Here is an 11,471-nt window from a genome sequence, read left to right on the forward strand (position 1 = left end):
CAGCAGGAGAGACTGCAACTCCATCATTATGTCTAGGGAGACTCAACACCATTCCAGCACTACATCCCAGGCAGCAAAATGCTCCATTCAAAAGCTCGGGCTGCACCATTTAAGCAAAGACCATCCATCTAATGCAGAGCTTGACTTAGAAGGACTGGCTCCACTGTGGATACTAAGCACAGAACCCAACAACTTATTTTAAATACCCCTGTTAAAAGAGCAAAGTGCAGTGGAAAGTAAGAGCAAACCCCATGTATTCTCTCCACAAAGAGGAGCTCATTGCCTCTCTAACTGTAGACAGTTTCTAGCCAGTGTTATCAACATTTGAAATCTAATCAGGATAATGCAGCTGGGTTCCATGTTACTTCAATGGAATACATTTACATGCTGGACTAAGAGCGGATAATGTTTTCACCTGGCAGCATCAGAAGATTGATGTCCCAAAAGGGGAGACTCAGACAGACTGGAGGGAAAGGTCAGAGGTCAGCACACGGCAAGATGGAAGAAACAGGAAGTTGAGAAGAACAAAAGAAAAAAAAAGGCAGAAGCTAGAAGAAAGGCTGAAATTATTTGTTTGTATTCCCTGCATCACCAAGATTTTGGTGTACATTGAAACCAATATACAAAACAAAGAGGTGAAAGTGTTCTAACCTACCCAAAGATATTAGTGATAGAGTCCAGAAGGCCTCCAGCTGGCTGGGAGAGTCGCTTACTGAAGGAGGGGAGGACAGGTTTAAACCTTGTGAATAGCTTCTCCACATAAAGATCAATACAAACACATTTCATAGCAACAAGTCTCTGGAAAGACTCCCTCCCCTGCAGACCCAGTCCAAAGACAGAAAACACCAAAAGCAGGCATCAGTTCAAAAGTCACCAGTAACTACAACTCAGAATATAATTTGTGAGTGAAGTTTCTTCAATTTCCCTCAACCTCCACCCTGTGAATTACTGGTTTTAGATATAACAATCCGCTAAGTCTGAAGTTTCAACCAAATTAATCCATGTTCTCATGTAGCTACCTCTTTGCTTTCCACTCACTGCTATTTTAGAGGAAGAAAAAGATGCATTTAATCTAGGTGAAGATATTTTCAGCATTTCAGCTAAATCAAAAAATGCAGCTATTTGTAAAGTCACATTGATATCTTGTATAGTAACAAAGACATACAACAGGCACTGCAATAGCGATTTTATTGTCTATTTTGCTTTTAAATCTTTGTTTTTAAGATTAGACACAGATTTTTCAGACACTAGTTTAATTTATTTAAAACAGCAAAGGAAAAACAGAGCATATCTAGAGCATGGTAACAGAGAACACAGCACATAAGTTTCATACTGCTCTGGCGGAAGTTCTAAACCATGTTCCAGCTAAAGGCAAGTAAAAACTGTAAGTAACATTCCCAACATTGTTCCAACTCTTACATCCCTTGTTCTTCCTCAATGACATGACACAAAAAATCTCTCGATCTACAAACCTGGATGTTCGGCTGACAGCTCGCACTGGAGATGTCTCCTCAGCTGTGTCAGAGGTTTCATCTGCAAGCACTTCAATATCATCATCCCTGCTGAAGTGAGAGAAAACACCTCATTTTCAATCAGCCAGAGCTTCCTATGGAAACCACCCACTGATGTATGAACTGAATGGAAGACACTGTTCCAGGGGTCTGTCGGTGTTTGTGCCCAACCCGCATCTAGGTTTACTCAGCTGTAGTAACATATAGGTAGATCCAGGTAACCCAGACTGATCTGTCACTGCCAGAGATACTACATTCAACATACAATGTCTGAAAACAAGTACATGCAGCACCTAAATTTCAGTTTTTTTCTTTCCAGCTGCCAATTACACTCTTCACTGACAAAGGGTTGGATCTCCCCCCACCCCCCATATTTATGTTGACAGGCATCCTTTCCAGATTCTCTTTACTACCAGCATTATATTTCAGCTTGCAGCACTACATACAGCATTTAAGGACCTATCACATCTGAGCAAGACTTTGCTACAGAATGAACTATATTTGCTGGAACAGTTACAGAACAGCAAAAACATGAGCTATTATAGCAACCCCAAATATAGGCGATATCCTATTTTCACAGCACCTTTTTTGCTGTTCAGAAACAAGGAAATATTAAAAAAAGCACAAGAGTTTGGTGTGGATGAAAAAGGAAAATTCAAAGACATCTGGATACTTTCTATACTGTTGTACTTCAGTTTCTGCTCCATTAAGTACGAGGGATGTTTTGGTACACTTCATTAAAGTGTTGGTGTACAACTGAACAGAAGTGTGAGGTTCCAATATATATACCATAAATTAATCCAGCTAAACTACTCAGCTAATGCTAAAAGGTTTTCCCCCCATTAGTCATCATGGGCTCTGACAGCCTAGTATTTTTTCCTTCAATGATGATTTTTCCTCTACTGCTGATTTTGCAGGACAAACTATTTTTAAACACACTCTATCAACCCGATGCCATTTGACCAAACAGGAAGTTTAAATTCAGCATTTAAGTAGGAATAAACCAATTCCTGCCATCAGATAACACTCAGCTACAAAAGGATTGAAGAGGATGGGACCATTTTTAATCTCTCATTTCAGATTATAGCTGCACTTTAAGTTCTAAGATTTTGGAGGACAGTATATATGAAAAGGCTATGGAAAATATATACTCTGATTGAAAGTATCAGGCTGATATTTCAATAAAACACTATCAAGTTCTGCTGGTATTTCTTTTTTTGAATACAAAGTTTGAGCTATTAAAATTGTATGTAGCAAAAAACTTTCCATGTTAACTTAACATACTTTTGAAGTGAATATAAACACCAGGGCACACTCCTTGAAATGCTGCAATTTTCCCCTTCAGTAAGCAGCACATTTATACAATACAAACTCTCTAAAATTACAAAATCAAAAACATCTGTGAAGCAGAGTGAGTAATTTACAGAAGCAAGTATTTTCTAGATTTTTTTTTTTTAAACAGGCTTCTTTTCCACTTCTCAGTGTCTCTCATCAAATTATTTATGAAACACTGAGACCATCATCCCCACCACAACACGAAGTAAAATATTCAAGTTCTGCTACAGCTACCTCTGAACTCAGCTCTAAGATAGGAAGGTCTCGCTTTGGGTAATGGAGAGGAAGAAACTTAACAGGGAAAGTGGCCACAGACATTACATGTGTGTTTTCCCTCCCAGTGCAACATTATTTATTGAAGAGTTTAATATTCTAAGATATTCCATGTGCATTTACATCAAATAACATGGACAAAAGGGACATCACTATTCTTACGAGCTGGTGTCAAACCACAACAGCTGGGAAGACTGCCCTCTGGCTCGGGACTGTCCACTAGCCTGTGACACAAAGCTCAGCAGTAATCTTATCATGGAGAGTCACACCTCAGTAAGCTAAGGGAATGGAAGCATTTAAACATTTCTTAAAAAAAAAAGCAAAGCAAATTGTGCTATCTAGTTGTATTGTTAATTGCAGTTTCAATTTTCCTTCCAAATGCTACAAGCTCTCTCATACTCCCCTTACACATGCTCCTCCTACCTACCCCAAACTTTTGCATGGGCCCTCTTCCAGAGCAGATACATTGCTCCTATCATGTGCAAGGACATGCAGCACAGAGACCTAACGTGATTACATGATACTAATACAAAGATAACAGATATCAAGAAAAAGCCCGCACTCTGCTCTGGCACTGTGCTCTGAGGACTGTCTCAGCTGTTTCCAGTAACAATGCAGCAGGTGTAGTTTTTCTGGATTTGGCTAACACTAGTGCCAATAACCTTATCAATCTGGTGCAAAGCACCTATACCATCAACTGCCCACTTCAGTCAGCTGATTAAATACCACCCAGGAGTAAACATAGCAGTGAATATCCATGTGCTGCTGCTGAAAAGAACAAGAGACTATTTATCTGGCTTGCCAGGAAAAGTAACTCCACATCTATCTATTTTTTTCCTACAGAATAAATCTCTCCCAGTATGGAAGTGATCAATATACTTTCACCCACCTTAACTCAGTACCTGTTCCTACAGGAAATCCTTGATCATAGCTATTTGTAGTCCAACACTTAAAAATGCAGGCATCTCAAGATTATATTGCTCCATGATTAGAGAACTATTTTAAAGACCAAAGGCACCAAATAACAAATGTTTTTATGCTGAGATAAGAATATATATTCACCGTATGAACCATTCTTGGGACTTTCAGTCCAAGCATCTATTTTTAGTCATAACAGAGCTCCTTCTTCTGGAAGTTCAAAGTTACTGTACATTTTTGACTTTACACCGAAGTTTAAACACTCCTCTACATCACCAAATTTAGAAATAACAAAGATACCATTTGTCATGCATCCGCATAAAACTGAAGCACGAAGTGATGAAGGAGACTGTAAATCAAGACTGCTTACGGTTCAACAGGCAGGGGTTCTTTGGCAGCTTCTGCTAGCTCCTTCTGCAGTCTGGCTTGTCGTCTCCTAAGAAAAGGAAAACAAGGTTATTTGAAAAAAACCTTCCTTAATCCCATTCCAAAGGTTACCCTGCACAGATTCGATGGGCTTCGTAAGATTTTAAAAAAAAAAATAAAAAAATTAGACCCCTGCCCTAATTTTATCCTGCTTTTCAAGATACTCAGTGCAGGAGAGGCAGTTTTCTTACTGTGAATAGCAAAGGACAAGATCGATTGAGTGAGGCAATAAGGCAAAGTGTACCTACAGCCCTTTATGACCCATATGAATGTGGATTTGCTCAGAGTGCAAGAACTTGCAAAAATAATGATTACGTTAGTAAAGATAATACAAAACTGCCAAGTACTATAAGACTTGTCTTATAGCTCCTTAGTCTCCAAGTATTATTAGTTGGCAAGTAAGCTGAAGCAATTCAGAAGAATAAGAAAAAAGGGAAAAAAGTACAAACTTATTTTTGCAAGTTATACATACTTCAGTCTCACGGCAGCTTCTCCTTTTAGCAGAACGCAAAATGCACTTAAATTGGTTAAGTCAAAAAAAGGATAAAACTAGGAGTAGTATCAAGATGCAATACAAACAATAGAAGTCCAAATCTAATACCAGCAAAAAATCCCAGTTTCTATCTAATTTATGATCTTTAGGCCGTAGTTAGAAGTTGCTCAAGAAACAAAAGAACATGTTTTATTCATTTAAAAGACAGGAATGTTTTCACAGAGCATCCGTCTGTGTTGGCCAAAAGAAGGAACACGAAGTTCTAGGCTCTCACTGTGTTGTGCAAGAATGCAAATACCAAAACTAAATCTGGTTTTATTCTATGCACTCATAAGTATTCAAAAATATATTGGGAAGTAGTTTATCAAATAGAGGTCATCAATCTCACCTTGAATCCTTTTCATTTTCTGCATTCAAACGATTGGCTTCTTGTGCTTTCTCTGCCATCCAACGTGAGACCAGCTCCTGGTTGTCTTCAGTTGTTTTCCTCAGTTTCTCCTCCAAGGCATTGAAGGTGATCTGGAGAGCATCATATTCATCTTTCAGTGTCTGATTAGCTCGCTCAAGATCTTGCAGTTTGCTACGCAATTCCTGGCACTCTGTTTCCAGTTCAGAGATCTTTTGCAAATACTCTGCAATCCTGGAACGGCAACAAAATATACAAAACAATGAAGATCTCCTTTGGGAGATCCATCCAGCACTATGCTATTTGTACAATGCTTAACAAAGGAATTTTTAGCCCATGACTAGGACTCCTAGAGAATATTACAACATAATAACTCAATCAGAAGTCTGGGTCTCATACCAACCACACAGACGAAACAGTTCCTACTCACTTTGCTTCATTCATCTGCATCTCTTTGTCCTTCTGCTGCATTTGGTTATTCAGATCAATTACAGACTGGGCCAACTAGGGAGAGGAGAAAATTACATTACAAAATGCAGGGATGCCAGCTGGATAACACACACTGAGCAGCAACCAGCAAGAGCACAGACCAGTCTAACATCACAAGCAGAACGCATACCTTTCAGGTCTTCTTTCACAGCTTTCTATACAGATCTGTTTGCTGCACCTATCACACAGGTCATTAAATCAGGGAATCTACTTTCAAATATGAGTTGTCAAAAAGTTATTGTCCCTTGATATCTCACTTCCTTCCCTCTAAAAGTTTCTTTAATAAAGTCACATCAAACAGAATGCGTATTAGGAGGAAATTTTTTTTTTTTTAAAGTCGTGGAAAAATCAATACAGAAACTAAAAATTGCTAAGTAAGTAAACCAACACATGAGCGCTAACAACCAAGCAACAAATCTTCCTGTTACAGCCAGGACAGCCATTACAGGAGACATGTAGCTCACATATTGTAAACACAGGTTTCATGAGGAGCTTTCCCACAAAGTTAGTTGCTGGTGGAGTCTCTGCAGTGCACAGGAAATAGAGGGGCAGCGGCCCGGTCAGCGAGCAGCAGCAAGCCCCACAGTGTACAGAGCCTGGGCTGCCCAGGGAGAAGGAAGACTGAGTTTTGAGAAGAGTGCCTGCCTGCGTAGATGGCTTAGGATACCAGGTTGGGGGGAAAGAAGGAATCTTCACTGCTTTGACTAGTCAGTGCATACCTCGTGTAGAAAGCTGTCTCCTCTTTGAAAAAGCTCGGAATTACTGACACTGGAGCTTCTCTACAACTCCAGTGAGGTGTGACGAAAAGGAACATTATAACATTTTCCAGGTCACTCCCACCTTCTCCCTATAAAAGTCTGCAGTACCATTCAGGTACTACCTCCTGGACTCATTCAATCCACTGCTGTGGTTTTTAAAAACCCCAATTCTGCCAATGAAGCCTCCACATCTTCCCATCAAGAAACAAAACAAAACAAAAAAAAGCACCAAAAAAAGATGGCGGCTTTTCCTCTCTTCCAAGCTCAAGTCTCATAGCTTACAGGACTCCTGGGCTCCCTGCTGCATCTACATGGCAGAACCAGTACTCCCTTTTCAGTCTAATACCACAGCACCTTCAACCTTTGCTTGTGCTTGTTTATTTTGTCCATTTTTTTTATAACAGTGGTCCTGCAAAGCGAGAGAGACAAATGAAACCACACACAGCCACCTATTCTCTCACTCATTCAAAATCTTTTCAATGCAGAACTAGTGGTCATGCGTAGCTCTAAACTGGATCAGTTCCTTCCTCCTCTAATAAATACAGTTAAAAACCTATTCATGAAGCACAAAATTAAGCACTTCTTAAAAATCATGCTATGCTGACAAGGTAAGCTCTTATCTCCTGGCTGTCAGTTTTAAAGACCAACTATCTCTGGTTTATTTTAATCATCAACATGGGGAGCTTAAAAAGGCTGTACATGAAACGAGGAAAAAATGATGACGAATAAACTTGGTAAAATTAAGGTCATCTTCACAAAGGGCCAAGTATGGACCACTGTCGTGGTTTAACCTCAGCCGGCAACTAAGCACCACACAGCCACTCACTCACTTGCCCCCAGTGGGATGGGGGAAAGAATCGGAAGGGCAAAAGTGAGAAAACTCATGGGTTGAGATAAAGACAGTTCAATAGGTAAAGCAAAAGCTGCACACGCAAGCAAAGCAAAATAAGGAATTCATTCACTACTTCCCATCGGCAGGCAGGTGTTCAGCCATCTCCAGGAAAGCAGGGCTCCATCACACGTAATGATTACTTGGGAAGATAAACGCCATCACTCTGAACGTTCCCCCCCCCTTCCTTCTTCTTCCCCCAGCTTTATATGCTGAGCATGATGTCACATGGTATGGAATATCCCTTCGGCCAGTTTGGGTCAGCTGTCCTGGCTGTGCCCCCTCCCAGCCCCCCGTCCACCTGCAGCCCTCCCAGTTGGCAGAGCATGGGAAGCTGAAAAGTCCTTGACTAGTGTAAGCACTACCTATCAACAACTAAAACATTCGTGTGTTATCAACATTGTTCTCACCCTAAATCCAAAACACAGCACTGTACCAGCTACTAGGAAGGAAATTAATGCTATCCCTGCCGAAACCAGGACAACCACACAGAACACAAGAGGACTTTCTAACCTCGCCACGTTTCTTATGCAGCTCTGTCAGCTCCTCTTGATGCTTTATCTTCAGCTGTGCCAGTTCCTGCAACTGAGCATCATTCCATGTGCCATCATGTCCTGGACTGGAGTTTGAGAGGGAGGAAGAAGAGATGTAACAAACTAGAACGAAATTGCTCCTGTGCCTTTGACCAGTTAGTCTAAGGACAAACTCCCTTGAATTTTCTATACTACATCAGAGATACAGGTCATTCATAACAAACTAAACCACAGCTAACTCTCCCACAACATACTTCTCACCAAACAAAATGCCATTATATAGTACTGGAAAATTAAATTTACTGAGGACTCTATTCACCTTTTTGTACATTTATAAAATAGAATTCAAATGCAAATGAAAGATAACTAGCCTTTGCTTAAAATTGCATGAAGACAATTGAGTCTTAAAAGTACATTCTCCAAATTCTGAAAGAATTACAAATATTTTATCACCTCAAATTTGTTTTGGAGGGAGCTGGTGGACCTTGAAGATGCTAGACATATGGAGACAGCATAATACAGGGCACAGAACCAAAAGCCAGGGAACCAAGGATATATTCCCAGGCGTTACAAGTCACTTTTCTGTTGTCCCAACTATGTTCTAGTCTTATTGTGTAAAGGTTTTGGGGTGGTTTTTTTAATCGTCTTTTACAACACAGTTGTACTGTGACAATCTGGAATTTCTACACACCAGAAGAACACACATACCACCCCCCAAACAACTATAATTGTAATGTTTATCACTCATGTCTTTGAAAGTACAGAGACAGGAACAGAAGTCAGTTTTTTAAAAGCATATACATACATATACATATCACATACATATCACACACACAGACTTTGAGCAAGTTAGCAGTTATATTATAAATTACAGCTTTTAAAAATAATAATTTTAAGTTTGTCACTATTATATCAGACAAACAGAACAAGCATCTGTTTCTGCAGTCATTCTGTGTTATAACAGCCCAATGAGAAACAGATAACGCATTCAGAAGCTGAAAGGTCTCACAGTGGTATCAGTAACTTTATGCTGTTCTCAAAAAACAAACAACCAAACAACATCTCACTGAACTAATGCTGTATTAAAAGACACTGCATTTCCAAAAAACTCTGCCCAAACAGATAGGAAGCCAAGTCCTGTGGTAATACCCAACATGTCCTATAACTCTGGTCATGCATACCTCTACAGCCAGAACTAGATATTCCTCCTTGGCCTTAAGATAAGTAAAGCGTTTTTCCTCAGCTATCTAGGATTAGGGAATTCATTCTGTTTCAAAAAACTGTTATATACTGAGGACAGTATCAGAGTTCAGCTTAGTATTCACTTTGAAGATGCTGTTTCTGTGCCTTTCTTCTCATCCTCATCTACTCCAGCCTCATCTCTTTGAGTAGGTGTTCAACCAGAATCAGGTTCCCATAAACTAAAAGATGGTTCAAGACAACTGTAGTCACCAGAAAGCTTTTGAGAACTTTCACATGGGTGTTAACTCCAGCCTGCTAGCCAAATGCTGTTGTTTTGCCTGCAATTCCTGTAAAATCAGGAGTTCTTCTTTCCTTAATAGTACACAATAGCCTTAACTATATTTATTTGTTCTGTATCCCAATTGGACATGCACATATACAGTTTTGCATTATATAGCAAAGAGAGCTTCAATAGAGGAAGCAATTCCTACAGAAGTAGGAAATTCTGAGCTACTGCCTTGCCTTTTCTTCAGTTAGACCAAGAGCAGAACCCAACAGCCTTTACCTGCGGGGATTTACATACTGCCCGAAGGACACACTTGGTTTGCTGTGGATTCAAATGCCAACAGAATAAGCAGCATGATCCCTGCCTGCTGCACTAGAGTGCTATTCCCAGGTTAGAGAGGAAGTTTCCTGAAAAAATCCTGCTAAAAGTAGGCAGAAGACATGTTCTTTTTAGCATATGGTGCTTATTTAGGACTGACACTTCACAATCATGATTTTCTCCATTCTCCCCTTCTACGTGATAACACAGATTGAAAGAAACTAAGACATCGGTTTCTCCCTGCAATGCTTATAAAGTCAGACAATTTCAAGAGTCATAATCATTAGGAACTAGCACCAGGTGAACATTATAAGCATTACAAGGCAAGCAGATCAGAAGCTCATTCTGGTCCACCTCCATACCTTGAGTTTGTGATAAATTAACTTCCGTCCAAAACTTGGTCAGATCTTTCTGCACTGTATACTGTAAACATATTGTAATTTTATCACATGTTTATAGTTATAATTTATTTGTAGTTCAACAGATTTCCCAGTTTGTTTTATTCCAAGTTACTGTAGTAACCTAGAAATTCTTTATGTAATGCATCAAACAATGGTTTAGGTTACAGTGTGCATGACAGTCAACTGACTGACAGAAAAGGAATTTTAAATACCTGATCTCGTGTCTGCTCTGCATGTCATATTTTTCTGCTTGAAGCTTATCAGCCAGCACCGCATGAAGGTCCGACTTCTCTAGTAGCTTGTTATCTGAAGGGGCAAAAAGTGCAATTAAGAAGATAACCAAAAAGCAAAACCAGATTCCCACCCTCTTCTTCTACCAGCTAAGATCTAGTATCTTTAATTATTCTGACACAACCCAACATTACGTAAGCCTCCACATAAGCACATGCTCCTCTGATGTCAGCAGGCTAAGGCAGTATTCAGCCACAACTCTAAGAATTCCTCATTAATCCAGATGCTGTGTGGGACTGGTCTTACGAAAGTTTAATAGAGAAGCTGCTCAAGTGTTTTGCTATCTACTAAGACAGAAGGAGTTCAAAGTTCAAACTCAGCTGATAGCAACACGGAAGACAGACCTGCCAGAGAACCGGTCACATCCAACACTGCACACAGCCCTGCCGAGGTTTGTTTGCTTTTCCCCCTGTAACATACAGCACTTCACTGTGTGAGCCAGCAGCATTAGGTGACTCCTCCACTTCCATTCACTCCTGTCACAGTTGAGGCAGGAGAGGGACGGGCAAGCAAGCGCTGGATGGAAAGCGCTGGCCCCTGAATAGCTCCAAATTTTAAAACAGATCATGAACATGGTCAATAGCACTATTGTTCTCAATTCCACAAACATGTGAGAGAGAATTGTGCAGACAATTTAGACATTCAATCACTGTCCACAGCACAAACTTGGTTTAGCCTATGAGGGAACTGAGACAAGCAACTACTTGTTTTCCTCAATAATGTAGAAACCCCAACTTTTCTCAGTTTTAACAATCATCTCCCAACCAGTCTTTTGAAAACGACACACGCGAGGCCTCGGGCGCCCTTTACCGACGCATTTTTCCCACTTTCCGAGGAGGAGCGGGGAAGAAAAGCGCCTCTCGGCCTCGACCCCGCGCGGCCCACTTACACTGCCCGATGATCTCCTCGAAGGCCTGCCGCTGCAGGCGGTCCCGCCGCCGCAGCTCCGCCCGCGTTTGCCG

General features: G+C 40.5%; 1 protein-coding gene across 4 annotated transcripts in view; it reads right to left on the reverse strand.

Annotated features, from left to right (window-relative positions):
- The window catches only part of ATG16L1 (autophagy related 16-like 1 (S. cerevisiae)), a 22,808-nt gene extending 11,343 nt beyond the window's left edge, over window positions 1-11,465 (reverse strand). The window contains exons 1-9 of one of the 4 annotated variants that reach the window (XM_009319098.1): window positions 11,399-11,465; window positions 10,431-10,524; window positions 8,012-8,117; window positions 5,793-5,866; window positions 5,345-5,596; window positions 4,408-4,473; window positions 1,473-1,559; window positions 656-712; window positions 416-463 (exon numbers count right to left, since the gene is read on the reverse strand). In XM_009319098.1, the coding sequence (XP_009317373.1) occupies window positions 416-463; window positions 656-712; window positions 1,473-1,559; window positions 4,408-4,473; window positions 5,345-5,596; window positions 5,793-5,866; window positions 8,012-8,117; window positions 10,431-10,453 (713 nt within the window). In that variant the 5' untranslated portion in view covers window positions 10,454-10,524; window positions 11,399-11,465. Of the gene's footprint in view, window positions 1-415; window positions 464-655; window positions 713-1,472; window positions 1,563-4,407; window positions 4,474-5,344; window positions 5,597-5,792; window positions 5,867-8,011; window positions 8,118-10,430; window positions 10,525-11,398 lie in introns of all 4 variants that reach the window. The other 3 variants (XM_009319089.1, XM_009319114.1, XM_009319106.1) reach the window with 3 other exon arrangements.
- Between the last annotated feature and the right edge of the window lie 6 nt (window positions 11,466-11,471).

Source organism: Pygoscelis adeliae, unplaced genomic scaffold, assembly GCF_000699105.1.
Source record: "Pygoscelis adeliae isolate BGI_AS28 unplaced genomic scaffold, ASM69910v1 Scaffold30, whole genome shotgun sequence".
In the NCBI taxonomy this organism is placed as follows: domain Eukaryota; kingdom Metazoa; phylum Chordata; class Aves; order Sphenisciformes; family Spheniscidae; genus Pygoscelis; species Pygoscelis adeliae.